Source organism: Pteronotus mesoamericanus, unplaced genomic scaffold (genome assembly GCF_021234165.1).
Source record: "Pteronotus mesoamericanus isolate MK-2021 breed Mesoamerican mustached bat unplaced genomic scaffold, CSHL_Meso_final scaffold_21, whole genome shotgun sequence".
Classification (NCBI taxonomy): domain Eukaryota; kingdom Metazoa; phylum Chordata; class Mammalia; order Chiroptera; family Mormoopidae; genus Pteronotus; species Pteronotus mesoamericanus.
The window spans coordinates 25,948,720-25,974,636 of record NW_026555310.1 but is presented as its reverse complement, the minus strand read 5'-3'; the positions used below and the strand labels follow the sequence as shown (position 1 = coordinate 25,974,636).

At 39.0% G+C, this 25,917-nt stretch overlaps 1 protein-coding gene across 1 annotated transcript in view; it reads left to right on the top strand.

The window, feature by feature from the left end:
• DERA (deoxyribose-phosphate aldolase) overlaps positions 1 to 25,917 on the top strand; it is a 95,331-nt gene that overhangs the window by 15,024 nt on the left and 54,390 nt on the right. The window contains exons 2-5 of the mRNA XM_054591392.1: positions 18,781 to 18,878; positions 20,009 to 20,156; positions 21,616 to 21,711; positions 23,697 to 23,831. Coding sequence (XP_054447367.1) covers positions 18,781 to 18,878; positions 20,009 to 20,156; positions 21,616 to 21,711; positions 23,697 to 23,831 — 477 coding nt within the window. The remainder of the gene's footprint in view (positions 1 to 18,780; positions 18,879 to 20,008; positions 20,157 to 21,615; positions 21,712 to 23,696; positions 23,832 to 25,917) is intronic.

The following is a 25,917-nucleotide window of genomic DNA, read 5'->3' as shown; positions in this document are numbered from 1 at the left end:
AGGGGTCATATATTACCTTAAATTCATGGGTGTAGTGCAAATGACTGATAATAGATTTTTTCTGAAATGAGATTTAGGTGGGATAGTGTGGTGAGAACAGAAGAACCCTGAAGATAGGCATCGGTAATGGAGGGTAGGTTTTGGGAAAAGTATGTACAGATTTTATATAACCATTAAGTTCCATTAACATCTTTCTTCTTCTTCTTCTTCTTTTTTTCCCCCTGCAGCTTAACATATTTAAATTCAAACAAATATGCCTTTGTTGGTCTGGCTTGGTTGGAGTGTCCTTCCATAACCAAAAGATTGAGGGTTTGATTCCCGGTCACGGCACATACCTAGGTTGTGGGTAGGATCCTTGATCCCTGATCTGGGCGTGTATGGGAGGCAACCAGTCGATATTTCTCTTGCATTCATGTTTCTCTCCCTTCCTCTCTCTCTAACAGCAATGGAAAAAACATGTCCTTCGGTGAGGGAATAAATACATACATTTATTTATTTAGTTAAACAAATATTTTTAAATTATTTTTTTAGTTCTATTCTGTAGCATTTAAATTATGCCTATGGTATTTGGACAGGATTCTCTGTGTGCAGGCCTGTTTTCGCATGTAAGCATTCTTGCAGACTCTAAGTTGTATGAGTAGCACAACATCCAGCATGGGTAGCGACCTTATGGATATTTTCTGTTGACTTATGTGAAGTCAAATAACAGGACAATTTTGGACATTTTCAGATTTTAATTTAGGAAAGTCCATCACTAATTCTCTCAAGGGGGAAAGACTTACATAGGTTTTCTCTGAAGCTTTTAGCTCCTAGAATAATTGATCAAATCTCAAGAAGCTGAGGGTTGGATCTTTCCTAAGCAGGGCACCAAAGTTTGCCAGCTTCTCGATGAATTTCTGTAAGTTCTAATGATTCTCTTTGAACACTAGGCACTTTTAGGGGCTTGAGGAAACTCTGATCAGGTATTTCTCAGAATACATTAGAGTGAAAAACTATGTATTTGGAAATTCAAGGTTGGTTTAGAAAGTCTTGTGGAATGTCTTCATGAGAATGCATAGTAGCAAAATCAAGATGTAGGCAATAAGATGTCTTATGACTTGGGAAATTTTGTCTATTAGCAAATTTATTTAAGACATTAACTTGACTGAAAAACATGAAAGAACTCATTTTTAGATGATAGTTTTTGAAGAGTATTGTCAATTCAAGGATTAATTCATAATATTGTTTGATATGTAAGTGTGTGTGTTTGTTTGTTTTCCAAATTTGACAAGTACCCATGAGCTCCATATAGATCCTTAGCTTGCTTTGCCTGAAGAAATAACAGGTATAGGGAGAGGCTGAAGAACCAACACTTGATTTAGGCTGATAGAGTTGGATCCATTTCATAAAAGTGAAGGATTGGCCAGGTAAAGTATAACTGTAAAGGGCTTTTTGTTTTCTTGCCCTTGAGCTATTTTCTTTTTGCAAAAATCAAAACCTCTGGGATATGCTGAGATTTTAGTCATTCCATAAGTCCATATGTGAAGTCCAGAATGTAAGTCCTAATGGCCTTTAAGGAAGGAGAAGCTGCATCTTTCAGGAGTATAATGATCTGCTTTCTAATGAAATTTCTGAAATAGAGGGGAAATGAAATAGCTTCATGGAACTTAGAGAATTATTGGGAAATAATCAGTGACCCTTAATGTTGAATATATGCCTGGAACCAAATCTCTTGGGAGACTTAGGAGAGCAATAAAGTAATTCACAAATATTAAGTTGTTTATAAACACTGAGGTGAAGTTGGCTCTTTAGTGTCAATCTCAGATTCAAACTCTCACTCCTAACTAATCTTGGGAGAAGATCCCTTTAAGAAAACAAAAAACAGCCCTGGCTGGTGTGGCTCCGAGGACTGACTGCCAGCCGAAAGGTTGCCAGTTCGATTCCCAGTTAGAGCTTATGCCTGGATTGTGAGCCAGGTCCCTAGTTGTGGGTGTGTGAGAGGCAACTGATTGATATCTCTCTTGCACATCCATGTTTCTCCCCATCTCTTTTTCTCTCCCTGTCTCTCTTAAAAAAAAACTGTAAAGAGTACTCCCCAACTTCTTTTATTATACAGCATAAGGCCTGCTGGTATTCATCCTGATTAATTGTAAAATGCTTCTCTCTTCTCGTTTAAAATATAATTGTAATTTTTATTGAATATACAATGTCTATTGTTTCAGAAGGCATGTCTAGGAGAGTTAATATCGCAAACTCCTGTCCCGCTCTTCTGCATCCACAGTTCCTGCTCCCCAGAGGCAGCCTTTTCTTCTAGGGTTTAACTCCATATTTCAAAATACCATGCTTGTACTGTTATTTTTAATTTTTCAGTTTTAAATTTTAATTCATTGACTTTCTGTTATGGAACATAATGATTTAACTCTCTCGCACTTGATATCTCCCCTTCCTCTCCTAGAGCCCCTTTTCCATCCTCTCATTATATATAATTTTAGTTAGACAAATTTTCAGTATTTCTATTATGACTGTGTAAATACTAATTTATAAGCCATATGGTGTGGTATGATTACGTTTTATTTTCTTAATAAATTTTTATTTTCTCTGGAATTGTTTGGTTTTCAATGTAATTATTTCTAATTCAGCCCTATACCAGCTGTCAGAGATGAAACTGTCTTTTTTGGTACATTCAAAGAGATTGTGTTATTTGTTAATTTTGGATTTTTCTTGAAGGCATTGCCCCTAGCGCCCTCGCCTCTTCGGTCCGCACCCAGCGCCTCTGCAGGCCTGCCGCACCTCGTGCCCCGGGCTCTCCCTGGGCCTTCATCCAAGGTTTTCTTTTCACACTGCTCTCTGGATCCCCCGTTTTCTGGAAATTCATGGAAAAGCCATGTTTTCCTTGTTCACATTTTCTTCCTGATCTGATGGAGTACGACAATCAGCAACTTCTTGAAAATAAAGGCTTTGAATGTCAAAAAATACTTTCATTCTTCAGTCATATTTAATCGAAGGTTTGGCCCAGGACAGAATCCTCTATTTGAAATTCTGTTTCCTCAGGAATTTCAAGGCATTCATTCATCCACTGTGTTTGCCTTCTCTCCTGTGTTCCTCTTGACAGACTTGATGCTCTTCTTTTCCTCGTTTTTAAATGTGACTTCCTTTATTTTTCTTTCTGGAAGTTTAAAAATTTTCTCATTACCTTTGGAGTTTTGAAATTTCATGGTGCTGTGCTTTGGTGTGGGGTCGCTTTTTAAATTGCCTTGTCTATCTGATGGGTTTTTCAATTATGAATCATGGCTTCCTTTAGTTTTGGGAAATTTTTTTGAATTATTTCTCTGATTAATTTTTCCCTTTCATTTTCTTAACTTTCTCCTGAAATTCCTATTCCTTGGGTGTTGGACTATTTTTTTTTAAGGCTGATCTTTTGATTTTATCTTTTTTTCCCCCTTTTCTGTCTCCTGTCTCATTTTGGCAGGGGGCGGGGAGGATGGGGGATAGGGAGATTTCCCTCAACTTCGTCTTCCAAGTCTTCTATTGGTCTTGTCATTTTTGCTACTGTAACTGAACACAGGTCAGCTGGAATTCCAGCCCGGGCACTCTGGGCCTTCCTGGGGTCCACATTGTCCTGGCTGGGATGCTACAAAAGCTGTCCCGGCTGCATAGAGAACTATAACCGAACGCAAGTCCGGCTGCCTGCCACTTCAAAAGCCAATACTTGAGAGGCAGGTGCTGATGTAAAGGAAAGTGGTTTATTTTTGGGTGCTGGCCACATGGAAGGTAGGGGACTATGTCGCAAAGCCCATCTCCACATCTCAGTGGAGGCAGAGATTTTTATAAACAGGGAGAGGGGAACAGAACAAAGAGATCAAAGGAGCAGATTGAAAAGTTCTCTATGTGCAAACGAGCACAGTCCATTCTGATGAGGCAGGTGATGGTCCTGTGTGCACGGTCCTGGTTTAGTCATCCTGGCTGCATGGTTGAAGTTCAGCAAATCTCTTGGAGCTGGGATGCTCAAAGGTCAGTCTGTATGTTTTGAAGCTAGTTCCTAGGATCCTTATACAAACATGCTGTCTATCTGTTAGCTATGTATTAGTCAGAGTCAGCCCTTACAGAAACAATGTCAACAGAATGGTGGGGTGGGCTATAGTTCCTCACTATAACAGTTCCTTACTGTTACACTATTACATTTTTAATTTCTTTTTAAAATTTTTTTATTGTTATTCTATCACAGTTGTCCCAGTTTTTTCCCCTTTGTCCCCTTCTGCCCAGCCCACCCCCTGCTTCCACAGTCAATCTCCACACAGTTGTCCGTATGCCTGGGTCGTTCACGCATGCTCTGGGACTAGTCCTTTTCCCTTCTTTCCACCATTATCACCCTGCTCCCCAGCCTGGTTGCTCTCAGTCTGTTCCAGCCACTGTGGAAAACAGTATAGAATTTCCTCAAAAAATTAAAAAGGCAGTGGACCTGCCTTTTGACCCAGTGATTCCATTTCTGGGAATATACCCTAAGAGTTCTGAATCATCAATTCAGAAGAACCTATGCACCCCTATGTTCATAGCAATGCAATTTACAATAGCCAAGCGCTGGAAACAGCCTAAGTGCCCATCAGTAAGTGAGTGGATCAAAAAACTGGTTCATTTACATAACGGAATACTATGCAGCAGAAAGAAAGGAGCAACTCCTACCTTTTGTGAGAGCATGGATGGAACTGGAGAATATTATTCTAAGTGAAATAAGCCAAAGGGTGAAAGACAAGTACCATATGATCTCATATTTTTAATTTCTAAGAGCTCTTTAGTTTTTTGAATTGTTTTTCTTTTTTTTAAAAAAAATATTTATTTATTTTTAGAGAGAGGGGAAGGGATAGAGAAAAGGAGAGAAACATCAATGTGTGGTTGCCTGTCATGTGCCCCCTGCTGGGCACCTGGTCTGCAACCCAGGCATGTCCTGTACACTGGGAATTGAACCAGCGACCCTTTGGTTTTCAGGCCAGCACTCAATCCACTGAGCCACACCAGTCAGGGATGAATGTTTTTTGTTTTTTTTTTTCTCTTAGTAGTGCCTACCTAAGAAACGTCCAAAGCTGTAGAGAATCTTTGTAAGTTTATTTAAGCCAAACTGATGACATATGCCTGGGAGCAAAATCTCAAATGCTCAGGAGAATGAAAGGTTTACAGCTTCTTTTATGCATTTGAAATTAAGGGGGGAAAGTAAGAAAGATTACATTGAAGTGGGAGAAAGTAAGTTGGGGATTGGATTACAGGATAGTTAAAAAGGTTATGTTCTCTCTTAGGATGGTAGTTTCAAAGTTATGTTAACTTAGATGCACAGAAACAATGGACAGGGCTTGTTTAAGGGAAAGATGTGCCTTTTACCAAAGAAGTTATCGGCCTGGGGCATGACTGCTCACCATGACCTGTCCAGTTAGTGATCACCCTGTGATGTTCCTTGCCGTAGAACCCCCCCTGTCCATAATAGATTTCTCCTCTTCTTTTATGGATCAGGACATTATTTGTAGTTATTCTCAAGTGTTCTTCTGCTTCTTACAATGTTTTGTTGCCTCCTCCAAGCCCTCCACTCCTGTTCAGTTGTTTTTACTATGCATCTTTTATGTTAGAAACTTTTCTTATATACCCAGTTAATTTTTGTTGTCCCTTTAAATTTAAGAATGAGGTTTTTGTATAGTAAAGAATTTAGTCTTGTCCAAAGACAGATCTGGCTTTTACCCTTGGTTCCTGGGAGGATAAGCTCTAAACCCTTGGATTGTCCTGCCCGATGAGAGTATCTTTGTTTACCTGGGCGCTTTGGGCCACACCAGGTATGGCAGTATGGTCCGTGGTGACTGCTTTGGGTCATGTGGTATTAGCTTGACCTCTAGAGAGGCTGGGAACTGAGGTCAACCACCTGGGGGTTTACCATCTTGGTAACTAAGACCCATTAAAAACTCTGGATGCCAAAGCTCAGTTCAGGTGAGCTTCCTTGGTTGGCAGCGCTCTGTGTGCCTTGTCACACATTACTGCAAGGAGGAGTTAGCACTGTTCATTGCTCCACTGGGAGAGGACAGCTGGAAGTTCTGTGATTGGAATTTACCTGGACTCTGTCTCACACATGTCTTCCTTTGGCTGATTTTAATCCATATCCTTTTTGTGTGGTAAACCATAACTGCAAGTATAACAGCTTTCTAGCTTTCATTGAGTTCTGGATGTCTTTCTAGTAAATTATCAAACCTGAGAGTGGTCTTGGGGACCACCCTACCCAACTTAAAATTTGTATCAGAAGTGAGGGTTGTCTTGGGACTTCCTCTAAACTTTGTAGCAGTATAAAGCACATTGAAAGCTTTCTGGGTGTGAATGGGACTTATCAAACATAGGATGATCTTGCTGGACCATTTCATTAAAAAATTTCCAGTTGTTCAGTATCTGTGGGTCTTTTTCTTGGCCTGGTCAGTTGCTGCAGAGATTGTCCCTGGAAGGGATTAGGCCCAGAGCAGGTCTGCTTTGGGTTGGGCAGTAGTGTGTGGGTTCTTGACTTCATGCAGGAAAGATACCACATTATGAGTCCAGGTGCTTTTGAAAGTGTGGGTTCGTTAAAGCTGGAGACAGTGAAACAAAGGAAGGGCTTAGGGTAGAAGAAGCAACAGGAGAGCCTGGGCGGTGCTCTACTTTGGCTCCTAGAAACGTTATAGGAAAGAAATGAGCCATCATGGGGCTGCTCTTGGCTCGTTGAAAAGTCAGAGAAAATGGGTCCTTGGAGAAGTGTAGGAGGTGAGCCCAGGACAAGCTGCTGCTGCCCGTTGTTCCCCTGGCTGTAAATCTCTTGGGGACCCTTGGAGTCTAGAAGCTGCTGCCCCATGTGCTCCTGTGAATCTCTGTCCTTGTCAGTCGAGCACTAGGCTTCAGTGGGCGGCCTGTTGGTTTGGATGTGTTACTGCTGTGCTGGTAAAGTTTTACAATAAACTCACTTGGAAGAGTACTAAGTTAAAAATGAGATGGGTGGGAAACCAATGGCTATTTTAACTGCCTCTTTCTTTGACTTCTTGATTCAAGCCTAGAGTACATTTCTCAAACGGCTTTGATATGTGGATTGCTGAGGAAAACTATATAGTCCCAACCTGGCAGGTTAAGAGTTCTTTGAAATAGTTAATGAAATGCCTCATACTGGGAACCTGATAGAAATGCTTAGTTTCTGAAAACCCTTTTTATAATGTTTCCCCTTAAGAGTTTAGGAAAAATGCCAACAGAGAAAAAAGTATTCCTTTTTTTTTTCATGGATTTAAACATATTTAAACAATAGCATGAAAGAGTGCAAGTGAAAAGCTGCTATTCATTCCCCAGAGAGGTCAGCCATTGGTTGACACTAGTTTTATTATGGCAAATGGTATTTTCAGTGCTAACAGAACTCTGTGGAGGAGAGCTTAGAAAAACAATTGATGGACATCAAGTTAAAGATACTTTGAAAAGCCAAAAATATGTTAGCTTTGTCAATATATTGAGCTGAACGTTTTTATGTTTTTTATGTTTGAGCTATGTTTTGAAACATAGGCGTCTATTGCTATGTTATTTTAATATAGAATTTCACTATAATTTTTTAATTGAGATGTGTTTTTGTCTGTTCAGCCTGCTCTAACAAAAATACCATAGATGGTGTAGCTTATAAATGACAGAAATTTATTTCTCATAGTTCTGGAGGCAGCGAAGTCCAAGATCAAGGTGTAGTATGTTTAATGTCTCGGGGGGGCTGCCCTTCCCCATTTAGGGCCGTCTTTTTCCTGGAGCTTCACATGGCAAATGCGTGCGGGTTCTCTCTGGCTCTTTATAGGGGTGCTAATCCCATTCAGAAGGTTCCATCCTTATGACCCAATCACCTCCTCACAGCTCCTCCCCTAAATACTATCTTGTTGGGGATTAGGTTTCCACATATGGATTTTGGGGGATCGGTGGAGGGGCACAAACATACAGAACGTAGCAAGGCATGATATATATACAGTATTTATATATACACACAGTAAATGTACTAATCTTAAATGCATTGTTTAGTTTTTAGTGTAATTTGGTTCATGCATTTACACTAATGGAGTGTTAAGTATTTACATTTTAAAGTTTGAGAAGAAAAAAGTAAAATAGCTCCTAATCTGCCATGTTATACTTGTGAATCAGTTTGCTATTAACAGCTTTTCCTGTTGGTTTTTGTATGTTATCTATTGCTCTGAAATAAACTGCTTCAAAACTTAGTGACCTAAACCAACAGTAAACATTTATTATCTTACAGGGTTTCCGTGGGTCAGAAATTTGGAAGCAGCTTAGCTGGGGGTCTGGCGTGGGGTCTCTTGTGAGGCTGCAGTCAAGTTTTCCACCCAGGCTACAGCCTTCTCGTGGTTGGACTTCCCAACGGTCTCCCTCACATGCTTGGCAGTTGAGAGCCTGTGGCTGTCGGGAGCGCTCAGGTCTTCACCACGTGGCCATCCCTCGGGCTGCTTGCGTGTCCTGATGACATGGCACCTGGCTCCTCCCTGAGTGAGGGAACCACGAGAGGAAGGCAGAAGCCACAGTGTCTTTTATTAGCAAACATTGGAAGCCACATACTGATATTTTCATAATATCTTCTTGGTCACACAGGTCAGTGCTATTTACTGTAGAAGGAGCATGAATACTGGATGAGAATCACTGGGCCTTTTTGGAGGCTGACTGTTACCGTTTCCTTTATTCATTATGTTATTTATTTTAGCTTGCTTTTGTTTTTTAGTTTTTTTTATTACTAAAAAGTTCAAACATTCAGGAAAGTAGAAGGATTAATAAAGTGATCACCCATATATAGCAATCACCTAGATTTAACAGTTGTTAATTATTTACTGTTTGCTTTGGTAATGTTTTTCTGAAATATTTTAAAATTATAAATAGCATGACATTTCACTCATAAATATTTGTTTGCATTTTTGAAAGAGTAAAAATATTTTCTTATACCATCATCACATTAATCAAATTTGAAATAATTCCTTGATAATCGTCTAATGCCAAGTGCATATTTCAGTTTCTTCAGTTGTCCCCAACATGTGTTCAAGCCAGGATCAAAATAAGGGCTAGGCATTATATTCAGTTGTTGTATTTGTTTCCCTTAATCTGAAACAGGATTCTTTTTTTTCTTTTTTTAACTGAGCTTGGTGATACTGGCTTATCTGACCTGTAGATTGTCCCAGTTGGTGGATTTATCTGATTATTTCCTCATGATGTTATTTAACTTCTCTATCTTCTGTGTTTCCTTTAATTTGATGTTGTATGTTGTATTAGTCTGGTTTCTCTAAAGAAACATGATCAGTATTAGCTAGATTGATACAGATATAAAGAAATTTAGTGTAAGACATTGGCTCATGTGATTATAGAGGCAAACTAGAGACCCACAGGGAGAGAGAGAAAGAGAGAGAGAGAGGGAGAATGAGAATTCTTTCTTATTCAGCCATTCGTTCTATTCAGGCCTTCAAGAGATTGGATGAGGCCCGCCCACATTGCAGAGGGCAGTCTACTTTAATCAGTCTGAGATTCAAGTGGTTGATCCCATCTGGAATTACCTTCACAAGACAAGGCCAGGAATAACTCTTAAATGAGTACCTGGGCACCCTGTGACCCAGTCCAGCTGACATATAAAACTAACCATCCCATATCTAAAACTTGATTAGATTCTGATTAAACAGCACTGGTATGAATACTTACTTCATTAGTGATGTGCTGTATTTCATATTATATCATGTTGTGAGGCACATAGTGAACGTCTTTTTGGCTGTTACTGATGTTGACTTTGATCATTTGTTTAAGGAGACTGCAGCTCATCTTTGGCTTGTATAGTTCCAGTTCACCCCTTTTGACCTGCAAGGAATGTACGAGGCAGTACTTCTAATACCATGTGAATATCCGGTTGCCCTGTGAGCTGACCACTCAGTGTCTTTTATATCCATTGATAATGCTTGCCTGTATCAATTATTTCATTAAGGGTGGCAAAATAATGTAGTTGCTTTAATCTGATTCTTCATGTTTTTAAATCATCCATTTTTTTCTGCCCTTTGATGCTATCACTTCCTCCATAGTCTTTTTTTGAATTCTCCTTCCTTGACCTGAGATAACTCTTCCTTCTTAAGTTTTCTTGTCAAATAGTAGCTATGGGATGAGACTTGGTTTGATTCTGATATAAAACTGTTATTTTCTAGTTGTTTGTGAAATTCTGCTTCTGGAGCCAAAAAATGAATAGCTGCTGTTTTATTTCTTATACATACCAGGAAATTTGGATGTAAAATGAGCACTATTTAGAGCACTCATTTTATCTAACGGGAGAGTCATGCTTCAGAGTTTTATGTAAGTATCTTTTGAGGCTGTGTTAAATTGTCATCTTTAGTCATCTTCAGGCACAGGCTAATTTTTGAAGTACCTACAGATGCTTTTATAGCAAATTTGGGTCTTCTTAGAGCCAGTGATATCTCTGTAGAGCTATGTTGGCATGGGATAAATGTTGAAAAGCATTTTGTGCAAATTACAGATCATCAGCTTTCCTGAGAAATGGAAATTCAAAGTTTAATTTTTTATTAAACATACTTTTTTCAAGTTCGCTGCTGCTGATGGATTTTTTTTTTTTTGCGCACTAAAAAATCCTAACCTCAAATAAATAATTTTAGATTTATTGAATATAAAAATGACTAAAGCATTGCTTTCAGTCTGCTCTTTTTAAGGAATCTAAGAGATTCCCCATACATATTCCATGTTCGCCTAGCTTACAGGTTCAAACACTTCTCATGACCCTACTGACTGGTGGCCTGGTGTGTATGTATCTCTACAATTCTGGGCTCAGGCCAGGGCACAACTGGCTGCTATACAAAATGGCTGCAGAGAAACAATAGCATTGCACACTTCTCTACAATCACCCAAGACTGGAAGGACTTAGCTGTTGCTAGCCACAAATACCCCAGATGCCTTCGGTATAAGTGAATGCCCTGCATACTGGGAGTGTTAGTTCTATTATTTTTGGGAGGGTGGAGAATAGTCAAGGTTTGGTCTTAGAGAGTGAACTACATGTTCAGGTGAGATCCCTGTTCACTGCACATGATATTACTGGAGACCGTGGGAGAAGGTGGACTCTACCAAATCCAAACTGGTTTGTCTGTTTAAAATGAATATACAACACGAAGGCCAAGCCAGAGGGGACAGGGAATGTCAACTGCGCATGTCCTGGTTGCCCAGGATGATGTGGTCACACTAGTGAAAACTAAAAGCTCAGCAGATGGACTGTATCGGGTAGAGTTGCTAGCTTTCACTCCAACAGTCAACCTGTGTAAGGGTTGAGAGAGGAAACAGAGAAGCCAGCCCTGACAGCTGGTTCTAATCTGTGGACTCTTCCACTTATCTGTGGGTATTTATGGGCAGAGAGCCGAGGAGACTTCCTTGAATTTTGTGCTTTGTGAACCTTGGAGCTGCTTCTGTAATATCAACTTTTCTTTTTTTTTTTTTATTTTTTTTTTTTATTAATTTATTTACTTTTTAAATACATTTGTCTCTGCCTTCCCCCCCCCTTTTTTTTTTTTTTTTATTAATTTATTTACTTTTTAAATACAATGTAATATCAACTTTTCTTGAACTGTCACTCCCCAGAAGGGAATAGTAACGCCAAAGAATGAGTGGCTCCTATTTATTTGAAGGCACATTTTCAAGGCAGAATGGAAATGCTCCAGGCAGTTGGGGCCTGGTGTGATTTTGACCACTGTCTCCCTGCCACTGGAGTGTCAGGTTGAAGCTACCACCTACTCTTGGGTGGGACTCTTAATGGGCTTCCACGCAGCAACCAGAGGTATTCTTTTGAAATGTAAATCATATCCTTGAGCCCCGGCTCTGAATTCTATAAACACTTCCCATTTAAGAATTAATTCCCATTGCACACCTCAAGTCCTCTCTCGGCTGAAGAGTCCTACTCAGGGGGCTTTCTAACCTCACTGGCTGTGCCTCACAATAGACTTTGTATTTTATATTACCACACAGTACATACCTACATACATGTAATTAAAACAGAACTTCCATAAATGGCCCCTACCTGTATTACATACTGCGGACCCTGATATTTTCTATTTTCTTCTTCCTTCCTCCCTCCCTCCCTCCCTCCCTCCCTTCCTTTCTTCTTTCCTTCTTTTAAATGCTGGTTGTAGCTGACAGAAATGATTTTGTGACATATCTGTGGGTCATGACTCTCAGTTTGGAAAATGTTTTACTCTATGGTCTGGACCTTGCCTTCCTCCCTTTTTCTCTACCACTTCCTGCCCCACTTGCTTACTGTCCTCCAGTTACACCCGTGTCTCTACTTTGCCTCAGATATGCCATGTTCACTCTTGCACTGGGCCCTTTGCATTTGCTTTCCTCTCTGCTTGGAATGCTGTTTCACTGGCCGATGGCCTCATTGCTCACTTCCTATTTCAATTGGAGTTCTGCTCAAATGTTTTCTTATCAGCCTTTCCCTGCTGGTGCCCATCCCTGCATTGTCTATTCCTTTAAAAAAAAATCCTCAGCTGAGGATATGTTTATTGATATGGCTAGAAGAAGGGAGGGAGAGAGAGAGAGAGGGACATCAGTCAGTTGTCTCCTGCAGACCTGTAAGTGCCCTGGCCAGAGATTGAACCTGCAACCTAGGTGTGTGTCCTGACGAAGGATCAAACCCGCCAGGTGTATGGGATGGCACTGCAACCCACTGAACCACCCGGCCAGGGCATCCATTTCTTATCCTATATAACTTTGCAATGTAGCCCATATATTATATAATAGATTCAATATATATTTATATGCTTATCTGTTTCTTCTCACTAAAAAAAACTCAGGGAGAGTAAGGATTTTGTTTTTTCATTCACTGCTGAATCTGCAGAGCCTATTGCAGTATCTGGCACCATTGTGGGTACCCCTTTTGTATTAGTTGAATAAATGAATAAACGGAAGTCATAGTCAGACCTGGGTGAGCCCTCTAGGGCATCCCTGCCCCCATTGGGCATTGGCCAACTCCTCGAACATTCTGAAAGAGTGTTATAACCCATGTAACTGTGGATACAAGACATAATAGAAATGAGAACCAGATGGAAGAGGAGCGTAGGCAGAGAATAGACAAGACTGGTGCCGAGGGAGCAAATTAGCCGATCACCTTGGCTTTTGACTTGGTGCCAGCAACTTAAGTTGAAGTATTTAAGGGGGTTTAATAAACTCATTACTCACCTAGACTTGGATTGATATCCTGCAGAGTGATCTGGTTGCTGATGTTATGTGGGATGGGAATTAGAGATAGGGACACAGTGGCTCTGGGGAGGTGACACAGGAGCACAGCTCTGTGTGCTGTGGTAATGCATGTTGTCAGGTGGCTGGTGTCCTGGTTTCAAGAGCATCTCTCCGGATTCTAAGGTCTGGGCTTACACGGCAGAATGTTAGAAGAGTTTGCTCATGTCCAATGGGGGCCTAGATGCCCTGTAGTGGGTTCACTCAGGGTTTATTGAACACCAGGCCATGGGAAGAAGACCAATTGTAGATCCCACCTTCTGGCAAGGATCAGGCTCCAAGCACAGCCTTTGTCTTGTATCTTATTTGCTTAGTAACTAGACAAGGCTGAGTATGCTTATTTTTATAGATCAAATATCTCCTGAGCCTGCTGGATCAGGCATGTACTAACATCCAGGGGTTTTTTTGTTTGTTTGTTTGTTTTTGTTTTTGTTTTTTTCCTAGCAAAGCTAACCTTGTCCATGGCTAAGGTTGAAGGACTGATCAAATTGATAGTTCACTAGTTTCAACGTCTGAAGTAAAAACTAAGTTCACTGTGACGCACTAGACTCACTGAGCAGCTATTTTTGTGCTAGGCACTTGTACATATAGGAGGGTGCGGCTAATTCCTGGGAAGTTGCAAATTAGAATTGAAAACAACACAGAAATAAATAGATAATTAGGAAGAGGTTCTTAGTAATAGAGTCTGGGATTAAAACTGTACAAAGTAGATATCAGAAAACGACTGGAGACAACACAAGGGAACAAATTCGGGTGGTACAAATACATATAAAACCCCAGAAAGAATGAACAGAGAAAACATGGGGAATTTAAATTTTTTTACTCTCCCAAAGTTTTGGGGGAAAAAAATCTCTAATGAAGTATCACAATTTCTTTTTTCTCCATTAGAAACAAATGTAAAATTAAAATACAAAATAAACCTTCTTTCACATTAGGCGTTACATGTTTTATATTGTGAAGTACAAACATATCCATAGAACTGCAAATGGGAGTGATGGAAAGGCTACAAAGTAGATTTTTGGAGAAAATGATCTCTGTCTCCACTGAGACTTGAACAGGAAAAATAATATCATAAATAATTGTGAGAAGAGTATTTGAGAACAAATTTATAACTGACAGAGAGCCTGAGAGCCACCAAATGATATACTAAGAGAAACAGTGGGATTTTCTTCAGTGGAGAGTATTAAGAAAAGAGTATTATCGCCTTCCAATTATGGTTTCATATCTGTTCTCCCCAAAGACACGTGTACTTGAAACCCCTTCTGGCCCTACAAGAGCAGCTTCTATGGTCCTGATGAGATCGTGTGCATTAGAATCACTTCTCCTGGAAAGGAGACGCTAAAGGGTACTCGAATAAAATATTAAAATTATGAAGGACATAACAAAGGCCAATCAGTCCTTTCTTTTCCCCAGACCCCATAATATGAGAACAAGGGTTATTTGATGAAATTAAAGAGTAGCAAATTAAGTGCTAATAAAATGAGATAGTCACTTATAATTCATTACCATGGGAGGTCACAGAGGCAAATTCTGTGGCTAGATTAAATATGGGGCTGGATAATTTTATGACCACTAATGATATTTTTAGCAGTGTAGGCTGATATTGTGAAAGAAGTAATCTTATTATATTCTCCAATAGATGGTTTGCAGGGACCCCTGGCAAGTCGTATCTGAGAAGCATGAGAGCAGGCCTCGCGGGTTCTAACCTTTGGTGGGGAATTGTCGTAAAAGTCAGTTTTTAAGGTGAATGTCTTCAGGTATGCCATTCATGCTTCAGTCCCAACTTCTATTGTGGAGGTCCAAAAGTCCTTTCTAATGAGAAGCAATTGGGGTACAGAGTTTTATTATGCAAGATGACTAAGTTCTGGAGATCAATTGTACAGTGATGCAACTAGAGTTAACCATACTGTATTGTGGACTGGAAATGTGCTAGAAGATAGGTCTTACATGTTCTGAGCACACACACACAAAAGGGAAATGTGGGAGAGAGGGATATGTTAATTACCTTGATTGTGGTGACTGATTTTCAGTCGATCTCCAACGTATCAAGTTGTACACCTTAAATATATATGTTTTATTTGTCAACTGTACCTTAATAGAGTTGGGGGGAGGGGAGAATAAACACTAATCTTTTTTTTTTTAAGAGGCAACTGGGAAAGACTTCTAGAATTTGATCATTTCTGGACCTTGGGGACGACTTCATTAATTTATTGAATGCCATCATGTATTAAGCACTCTGCTTGGATTTTTACACATCTGTTGGGAGAGTAAACATTTAGAGAAATTAGTGCCATTCAGACGGAAGGGGACTGTACTAAAGGTAGACTGTAAATGAGCGTGGATGAACACAGAGGCAAAAATAGCTCAACCTATGTGGGTCAGAGAAGGTTCACAGTGAAGGTGACATTTGAACTGAGTCTTTTTTATTGAAATATAATTGACGTATAACACTGTGTTAATTTTATGTGTATAACATTGTACAACATAATGAGTTGATAAATGTATTGTTGTGAAATAATTACCACAATAAATTTAGTTAACATTCAGCACCGTGCAGTTATAATTTTTTTCTTGTGATGAGAACTTTTAAGTGACTTTTAAATATACACTACAGCATTCTTAATTATAGTCAGCATGCTATATATTACATCCCTGTGCCTTATTTATTTTGTAACTAGAAGTTTGTACCTTTTGTCCCTTCCTTTACGCATTTCACCCAGCCTCTGTGTTTGACAACCACCAGTCTATTCTATATGTTTATGCATTTAGTTTTTTTAAGTTTTTATTTTTTTAGCTTCCACATATAAGTGAAGTCATACAATATTTGTCTTTCTTTGAGTGAACTATTTCACTTAGCATAATGCCCTCAAGGTCCATCCATATTTTTATAAATGTCAAGATTTCCTTTTCCATGGCTGAATAACATTCTGTTTCTCTCTCTCTCTCTCTCTCTCTCTCTCTCTCTCTCTCTCTCTCACACACACACACACACACACACACACACACACACACGTATACGTTTTCTTTATCTATTCATCAGTGACAGGTTGTTTCTATATCTTGGCTACTATAAATAATGCTGCGGTGAACATATGGGTGCTGATAGCTTTTTTGATTTAGCAATTCTGTTTCCTTTAGATAAAAATCCACGTGGAATTGTTGGATTGTTTGGTTCTCTCTCTCTCTCTTTTTTTTTTTCAGTAACCTTCATACTGTTTTCCATAGTGGCTGCATCAATGTACATTCCCACCAACAGTGCACGAAGGCTCCCTTTTTTCCACATCCTCGCCAAGACTTATTTCCCATCTTTTTGATAATAGCCACTCTGACAAGTGTGAGGTGATATCTCATTGTGGTTTTGGTGTGCATTTCCCCGATTATTTGTGGTGTTTAGCATCTTTTCGTGTACCTGCTGGCCATCTCTATGTCTTCTTTGGAAAAAATGTCTATTCAGATCCTTGGCCTGAGTCGTAGAGGTTGAGTGAGAGTTCACTGTACAGGCAGGTATGGAAAGGCATTCTAGGCAGGAGGAGCCAACAGTGTGCACAGGGCCAGAGAGGGAGCAGAATGGGATGTGTCAGGGAACTCCCAGCACTTTGAAAAGGCTCTGCCACAGTGCTCAGTTGGCAGCGGGGGAAGCTGGGGCAGGAGAGGGAGGAGAAGCCAGATCAAGAAGACTGGGATTGCCCGAGACCTCTCCGGCAGCGGCAGCAGTGGCGGCAGTGGGTGGGGAGGGGAGGGCAGGAGGGGAGGAGCTCCCAGGGAGGTTACCTGAAATAAAGGGCAGCCCCTCAAAGCCCGCCCCATTGTCCTACGCTTCCCTCTTTCAACTGCTGTCAGCGGGTGGTGAGAGTTGTAGTCCACTCAAGTGCTTGCTTCACTCATTTTTACTATCTGCCTGAAACAGTCTTTACCATGAACCTGATCACCATTATTAGTAATTAAAAAAACAAAAAAGAGCCCCGTACCTTTGGTTAGAGAAAGGTTCTTCTAAGTCTCAGATAAATTGGGTCGAGTCCAGTGTGTCTATCTGGTCCTATTCCCTTGGGCTTAATCAAGAACCAAATCAGTCTTTGGGTGGGAAAAAAGAGGCAGATTTCATTTGCCTGACCTTAAACTCCCAGTTCTCTGTGAGGTTGGTCCAGCAGACAAGCAGGAAAACATACACTGTCTTCGAGGAGCAGATGGATTGAAATGTTAAAAATCTGTTTGTTAAATGATTTCAGCTAACAAAATAATTTAATTAGGAAAAACGCACCCAGACTATGTTCCTTCTTCAGTGATATTTAAATAAGAATATCATTACTAATCACTCAAATGCTAACTTGGAATTTCTATACTGTTAAAATTGATAAGAAGAATCAAATGGAAATGAGAGAGAGGGAGAGAGAGAGAATGCCTTTTGAAGGAAATGGTTTTCTTTGTGGTTTTAGCTTTGTGGTGGGTGCAAATACTTTATTATCTGCATTGTTACATAGAACAGTATGCAGTCAGCAGTTTTCCCCATCACAGTATAAATAACTGTTGAATTGTGACACGTTTTCTAATGAGTAACCTTTTCCACAGTAGTCTTTTAAAGCTCCTAAGAAGAATCTTTAAAAACTGAGGTTGCTAGGGGGATACAGAAGTGAGGTTAGTGATAGTAGGTAAATTGATACATGCTCAATTTACTGTGAGGCCGCCTGAGTTACAGTGATGGGGGATGCAGTGGAAACCCGTGCACCAGACGCTGTTTGGTTTAGACACTCAAAGATGAATAAGGTCCTGACTCGCACTGTAAGAAGTACAAGAGACCATTTTATCACAACTCCTTGATGAACTAAATGCAAGTTCCATAGGAAAGGTATATCCAAATGTTGACTCTGTCTGGGGAGCTGGCAGTGTTTTCACTTAGGCTGGGTCTTACAGTCAACCAGAGGCAAAGGAGGGTGAGATGGAGGTAGGAGAGAGCATCTCAAAACCAAAGCAACAGAGATAGATGTCTTGTTTGCTTGCATTTTTCCAACTTCTGTTATATTAATGTTGTAATTTCTAACATGTTCTGAAAAATTCTTTTAGGAAGGATTGGGCTATAAGCATATCAGTGTAGAGTAGATATTAATCTTGTCAGTAAGGGGGTAGTGATCAAGGAAACCTGTAAGCACCAACATTAATTCACTTAAGTATGTATTAATCATTTGCTCTTCTGGACTGGGCACTCATACATAAGTCTTTGCTGTCAGAAGTGAGGCACGTGGCCTGGGTAACACAACATTTCCCCTCATTGTTAGAGATGTCTGTGTAATGAATCAATACATGTTCTTCTCATTCCAAATGTACTGAACTTTATGCGAAGTATGGCTTTTCATGACTGGGCTTCTTTCAACAAGGCTCTTAATTTGCAGTTGTGTGAAAAAGAAACATAAGCTTTAAAAGAGCTATGGTGCCAAATGATAAATATAGCCTTTCAAGGACCATGTAAAAAAATAGGTGAATGTATTTAATAAAACTTTTAAGTTTTATAAGGTATTCTTCATTCCCCTTTAGACCTCAGCTGGATCTCCAAAATACAAGTGAATCAACCGGCAGTTCTGAGACGTGCAGAGCAAATCCAGGCTCGCAGAACCGTGAAAAAAGAGTGGCAAGTAAGGGTTCTTCTCGAACACTCTGTTTCTGTAGTTTACAATGCCTGGGCTCTTCCCTCAAGGCCACAGTATTGAATTTCGTTCAAGATGCATCTAAACTTAAAAGATTGCAGCTGTCCGTGACTTATTTTAATAATTCATATAAGATGATGATGGGTTGGAGAAAGATAACACATTTATCCAAACAAGTTAAAAATGTTATCACTCTTGAGTGGCAAAGCCGCAAATGATTTTGAGGCATCTTTATTCATGAGTGCATTAAATGGCATATTTTCTCAACACATTTATTCAGTTGCTTAGACATACCTTCTTTGGATGCCTTCTATTTTAATTCTCCAGCCATAACATCTAAACCTGATGTGCCCACTGTTGAGGCCCTTAGGTGACCTCCTTTGACCATCATGTCTTCTTGACTATTAATTTTCATAAATCATTTTTCAAAATTCAAAAAATAATGTTTTGTGAAGTACTTGCGGTAAGCATATTCTCCCATGGATACCAACCAAAGACGTGCCGTGCATCACAGGCCTAAAAGGAACTGAGAGTTCATTTTACAAGGGAGGCAAAATGTTGTCTTTGAATCCTTTTGGGTTACATCTCACATTTTGTTCATCCTTGGAAATATCCTGATTGAAAAGTTAAAAGGAAGTTCATCAGAATGAGTTGTGAAGTATGAGTACTATTTAAAAAATGGAATTGGATTAAATTGAAATAAACAAAGAAGTTCAGCAGTCTTTTTATAATGCCTTATCCCAGATCCCAGGGCTGGAGTTAAAATGTGAGATAGAAATGCTCTTGTTACCACGTTCTCCCATTTCGGGGTAGCCAAGAAGGGCTCCCTCTGAATGAGATGGAGAAGTCAGATGTGGGGAGTCTTGATTTATTAGGGATTTCAATTTGGACTATCTATGGGAGAAAATAATTACGGCTACTCTTCCACCTTTTATTTTATTCTACATCATGTTCATGTTGTTGGTCACTGTTGAGCAATGTTTATATCGTAACAGAATGGTCTGCCTTAGAGTAGCATAGATGTCAGATTTTAATATTCATGTTTGTCTAGTGATTCTCTACTAACTGGGGTGGAAATTCATGTTTTTAACCTTATTTTTATTTTGTCTTCAAATCAGGCTGCTTGGCTTCTGAAAGCTGTTACCTTCATAGATCTTACTACACTTTCAGGCGATGACACATATTCCAACATTAAAAGGCTCTGTTATAAAGCCAAGTACCCAATACGGGAAGATCTCTTAAAAGCTTTAAATATGCATGATAAAGGTATGTTATTGTATATAATCTGTGCTGTGTACCTTTTAATAATGCTGATGACTAAATCTAAGAAGATTTAACACTCAGCTGCTAAAATGATAGCAGCAATAAAGTCCATGATAGAATTATGTACCTAAACAAATAATTGAGATTTGTCTCTGAAAAACAGCAGGGAAAGAATCTGAGTCTCATGTTTAGGTCAGTTCTTGCCATCATGGATTAAAATTGCTGGCAGAGAGTTTCTTGCTTTTTCTTTCTGCTTCTTCAGTTTTAGAAATTTTCTATCTAGTGACTCTAAAATACTGATTCTGATTCCCTAGCCATGTGTGGAAAAGCCAGTCTCATTACTTAATAATCACATCTCATACATAAAGTATTTTCTGTGAGTAAATGGAATACTTTTGAGAATAAAATGCAAATGGGAAATATTGCATGCTTGGATATTAGGATAGATCTTTTGAAAAAGTTACATTCACTCTTTTAGTATACATGAAAGAACTTACAGCAACTTTCTAGAGTTGCTATAAGTATGGGACCATAACATTTTAGAAATGGGGGAGACCTTTGAGAGTTGATCACCTTATTTCTAAATGAGGAAACCGAGACCTAGAAGGTGAAATGCTATTTCCAAGGAGACGTGCCCTGTTACTTGCTGGGCTGGTTTTAGGAGCCAGGTCTTTTCCATGAAGGGGTTGCTTCATGGTTCCTGAGCGCCTGTCCGTAATGACTGTAACTGGAGATGTTGCATTGGCCCAGGGAGTCTTAGATAAGTTGTAGACCTAAAACACTCCACAGCTTTTGAAAAATATTTATGATGTTTCTTTTGAGTTGACAGTAAAAACAGCACCTATTAGTAGCACTGAATGGTAACTACTTTTGGGGGATCGGGGCTAAAAAAAGTAATGATTTCATATAAGTTTTATGCTATTATGTTATTGTTTTACAGTGGTTATTTGGTTTTTTAATTTTTATTTTTTTAAAAGTCTATTCCTCAAAAAGGGGGTTCCAGATTTATATTTTATTATGTCTTACCAAAGAGGGGATAGGAGTAATTAAATGTCATTTTGCTATACTACCCTGCAAGATTCACTTACATTTTTTTTAATCCACTGTCTGAATGCTGTACAAATCTGGATTTTGTTAGTTACGTGAAATAAGACATTTTCATTGAGGCAAGATGACCAAGTTTATTATTCAAGAATTTTTTAAAAGTGGTCTTAACTGTAGAGAACCATGCATCCCAGTTGTTTTACTAGGACCATAATGATGAGGAAATGATCCATGTTGTCAAGAACTGGAAAGGAATGTGGAAAAGAAAAACCCTTTGATTTTTTGGCGACATTGTAGAGGAATTATTTTTTTCTCTATTTTGATTTCTGCCAATGTTGTGTTATAAATAATAATTAAAAGCATGTTGTGTCAGTTGTACCTCACGCCCAGAAGGCCGCTGTGATTTCTTTCTTCATAGGCATCAGCACAGCGGCCGTTTGCGTGTACCCGGCCCGCGTGTGCGACGCGGTGAAAGCGCTGAAAGCTGCAGGCTGTGACATCCCTGTGGCGTCAGGTAACACCGGCTTTTGTTGTTGTCTTTCAGCATGTTTGCAGCTCTTGAGCTCAAACACCTTGGGGCATTATAGTTTTATACTGCTCTTTGAATTAGTTTTATGTATTTGATTGGTTGTATTTGTTTATTCTTTTAGTGTTTATTAATTGCCTTCTAAGTAGCAATTAACATTAATTGATTAATTAATTACTAACTCCCTTAAAGGGAATTATATTAATTCCCAAGAATATAGAACTGTTTCCCAAGAATATACAATGGTTCTATATTCTTGTTGTTTTGCAAGAAGCGTCAAGTTAAAAAAATCATAATGCCAGATATGTAGTATTTTATATAAATGCAAAAAAGCGATAATAAGGATATGTAGAAGGTATAGTTGTAACTCTGAGTGGGGACTGATTTATTCAGCAGAGGTTGGTGACACTCAGTAAGGGAATGCTTCATCGAGATGGTCATAACTGCACTAGATCTTAAAGGGTAGGGAGTAGTTTAGTGTTGAAAAGATAAGGAATGGCATTTTAGAGGAACAAGCATGGGTGAAGGCACAGAGGCATGTTCGGGAACTGCAGGTGGTTGGCAGCTGTTCGATCCTAAGGTGAGACAAAGCAGGAACTGTGGGAGTTGAAGGTGAAGATCTTCCTGGGAGACCATGCCAGGTGGTGGCATTTGGGGAAGGTAATGAAGGATTTTAAGCAGAGGTGGGCCATGATCAGCTTCATGATGTACTGTGATAGGGCATGGTAGCGGGTAAATTAGAGAGGGTGAGTTAGAGTTAGGGAGACTTACCACCATCCATGTGGGAGATAATGAGAGCCGCCCCAAAGCCTGGAAGATAAAGAAAAGAGGGTATGTTCAAGAGTTATTGGCTTAAGATAGACATTGTAGGACTTGGCATAAAGGAAAGAAAAGTCCTTTTAAAAGCTTCAGTGTGTATGTTTGGGTATGTGTGCCTGCCTGTTGCCAGATAGATGGATGGATGGTAGACATAACATTAGAGTCTACTTTTAAAAGACGTTGGAGGAATATCTTGGTGCTTTAAAAAAGGAGTCTATAATGATAATTAATTTTTTATTAGAAACACATCAAAAGAAACATAATATACAGTATTTATATATAAGCTATTTGTGAAGATTCCCAAAGTATTTGGCAGCTACACCTTTATCGATGTTAAATTTTCATCAGGCTCAGTCAATTCAGCTTTTCCTCTATACACCAGAGAAACAGGCTTTCCTCTAAGGTAGCAGACCCAAGGAATTTAATAACGTCAAGGCAACACAGAAATTATCTTTAGATGCCAGAATGGAATTAATGATGTGCTTATAAATATTGTTAGTACTTTTTCAAAAGTGTAGGTGTATGTTCAGTTTCCTTTTATTCATACTTGGCCCTGCTCTTCCCAGCTCTGTCCCAGTCCCAGTGTTGTGGACTAATCAGGTTTTTTCCTTTATTCTCTTTCCTTTATTTCTATCTCTTTGGCTCGTTGTTTCAAGATAGGCAGTGGGAGGAACCTACATTACACTTTGGTTACAGCATCTAAAAATGTGAATGGTAAATCAAGAAAAATGTGAACGGTAAAATGGCCAGCTGATCAAGAGTAGGATTCAGAATTAGTGTCCATCAAGGTATGGACACAACTACAATTTTATGAGCATCATAAATATATCAGTGTGATGACATATTTTTAAATTGCTATTTACTCAGAGAACCCTCATGAGCATGTCTGAAGCAACTTAATTTCAGATCTTCTAGAGGATATAATACTCATGTTTGTCCTAATGCCAATACTAGATGAGATTACATTCTGTTTCTTCACACTTAGCTTTTCAGGGTATGTGTAAAGTTCTTAAGGGTCATTAATGCTTTGGTCTCTAAATGCTGTTTGGTTTTTTTGTTTTTGTGTGTTTTTTTTTTGTATGAAATTCTTTGTTGAGATACTGACCAAATAAAATTCTTTCCTTTCTGTTTTTTTTCTTCTTATTCTCCACTAGTGGCCACTGGCTTTCCGTCTGGACAGACTCATTTAAAAACGCGATTAGAAGAGATCAAATTGGCTGTAGAAGATGGAGCTACAGAAATCGATGTGGTAATTAACAGGACCCTGGTGCTGACAGGCCAGTGGGAAGGTAGGTGCATGTCCTTACCTACGAGGGAGACACAGTTCTTCCCTGGTAGATGAAATGGTGGGGATCTGGTAAGAGACAGCGTGTTTTGGAAATTATTGATCCAGATCACAAGTGATTGGATCAGAGAGTGAATCTAGGAGAAATCATGGCTAGCATTTCTTAGCCACATGCCCCTTACGAATCATACTCATCCTTGTGCCCCTTATAAATCTTGAAAGTTGCATACCTTCCTGAGCTTTTTAGATCTTCTTTTGAGTGCTTAGGTGACTAGTTATTCCATGCAATAGATTATTAACTTTTATTCTATTCTGTATTGCTTTATTACTCAGTGCAATAATCACTTCAGGCAAGTCTTTTATGCAAAGTTTATTTTAATATAATGAAGGAAATTTCCCTTTTTTATGTTAATCTTTGTAGATTTTTAGGATGTGGAATTATTAATAACTGCTAAGTCTGTACTCCTATTTTTTTGTACATAGTTTCTATAAATATTATTTTATATTTACCTTTGAGATTCATGACTTACTATCACACTGATTACAATAAGACATTGCTCATTCCAGTAACATGCTATTGTTTTTTATAATTGGATAATAAAGAAGTAGATTTTACCTCTGTCTTAAATATATTTTGTATACCAGGGAGACCACTGATAGCTAAAATAAGTACAATATCCCATTTTTAAAAAAAAGTCATTATAAAAAGTAGTTTAACTAAAAATTTTTAATGCTATTTCTAGATAATGTGAATACCAAATAAAAGGCCTGCTTTGTTCTAATTATACATGATCATTGTTAAAAACAAAAATTCCAACTATTAATAAAGGAAGTGTATCTTCCGCAAAATCTTATCCCCTAGAAATAAGCCCTGCAATGTACAACTGTCCAGACTTTTTTCTTCATATATATAAACATATATTCCCCCCTTTTTACAAGCTTAAATAAAAAGCAAGATTATATTTAATGTGTTTCTCCTTAGCCCACATATTGGACTTGCCAAAATCTCATGGATATCTTTCTGTGACTGTATCTATCAACCCGTCTCTCTTACTGTCTGTAAATCCTAATTCAATTGCTTACCCATTAAGAATTGCTTTTGGCTGTAGCGCAGCAAAGATTCAGTCAGTGGTTTAAACACTGAGGATTTATTCTCTTATATAAATTCTGGAGGTTATTTCAGGGGTATTTCAGGGTGCCAGCCTCACAAAATTCTTGGAGAACTATGCTACTTTTATCTTCCACTTCCAAAGCCTGTGGCTTCTACTCTCATACTCAAGGGCATTCATTCTCTAAAACAGCTTCTGAATGAAGCTTCGCCCTTTACACTAATCTACTAGACAACAGGAAAGAAGGGCTTGTCCTGTCCCTAAATCTTACACACTTTTGCTTAACCTCTTTGACCGTAACTGGGCTACAGGGCCATGCGTGGCTGCACATGAGCTGGAAAATGTAGTCTTTTAGCTTGGAATATTACCTATATTTCTGTACATTCTTAATAAGTTAGGTTGGTGTACATTTCTGTGGAAGGGAATGCGGGAGGAACTGGCAGGGAAGGACAATGTGCTATAATGAGCGAAACAGGATGTGACAGTAAACAGTTTAACAGCAATGGATTGGCTCAAACAAAGCAAAATGTTTAAATAAAAAGATATACGAAGTCAAAAGTCACAACAGTCTGGACCAGAGATTTCAGCCCCCAAGACTGTCAGCTGTGTCTAAGATAAGACAATCAGGGATACAAGAGTTCTGAATATTCTAGAAAAAAAAATGTTAGGGCATTCTCATTGCCTTACACTTCCCTCCATATTTATTAATATTTTTAGCCCTGGCCAGGTTTAAATTCCTGACAGGTCACAAATATCTTTTTGTACTTTCAATTTTTGTTCCCTTTCTTATAGTCCATGTGTGTTTTGGCCAATTGCAATAAATCTTAAAAGGCCTATTTGAAGTAGATGTCCCTTGTTTCTATGCATTAATTTCGTCTGTCTGCTTTTAGTCACAGATTTCAGTTAAGATTTAGGGCTAGAGGTAGAGAAAAAAATGAGTAAGCATAATACTTAAGACAAATCTGGAAATAAACCCTATGT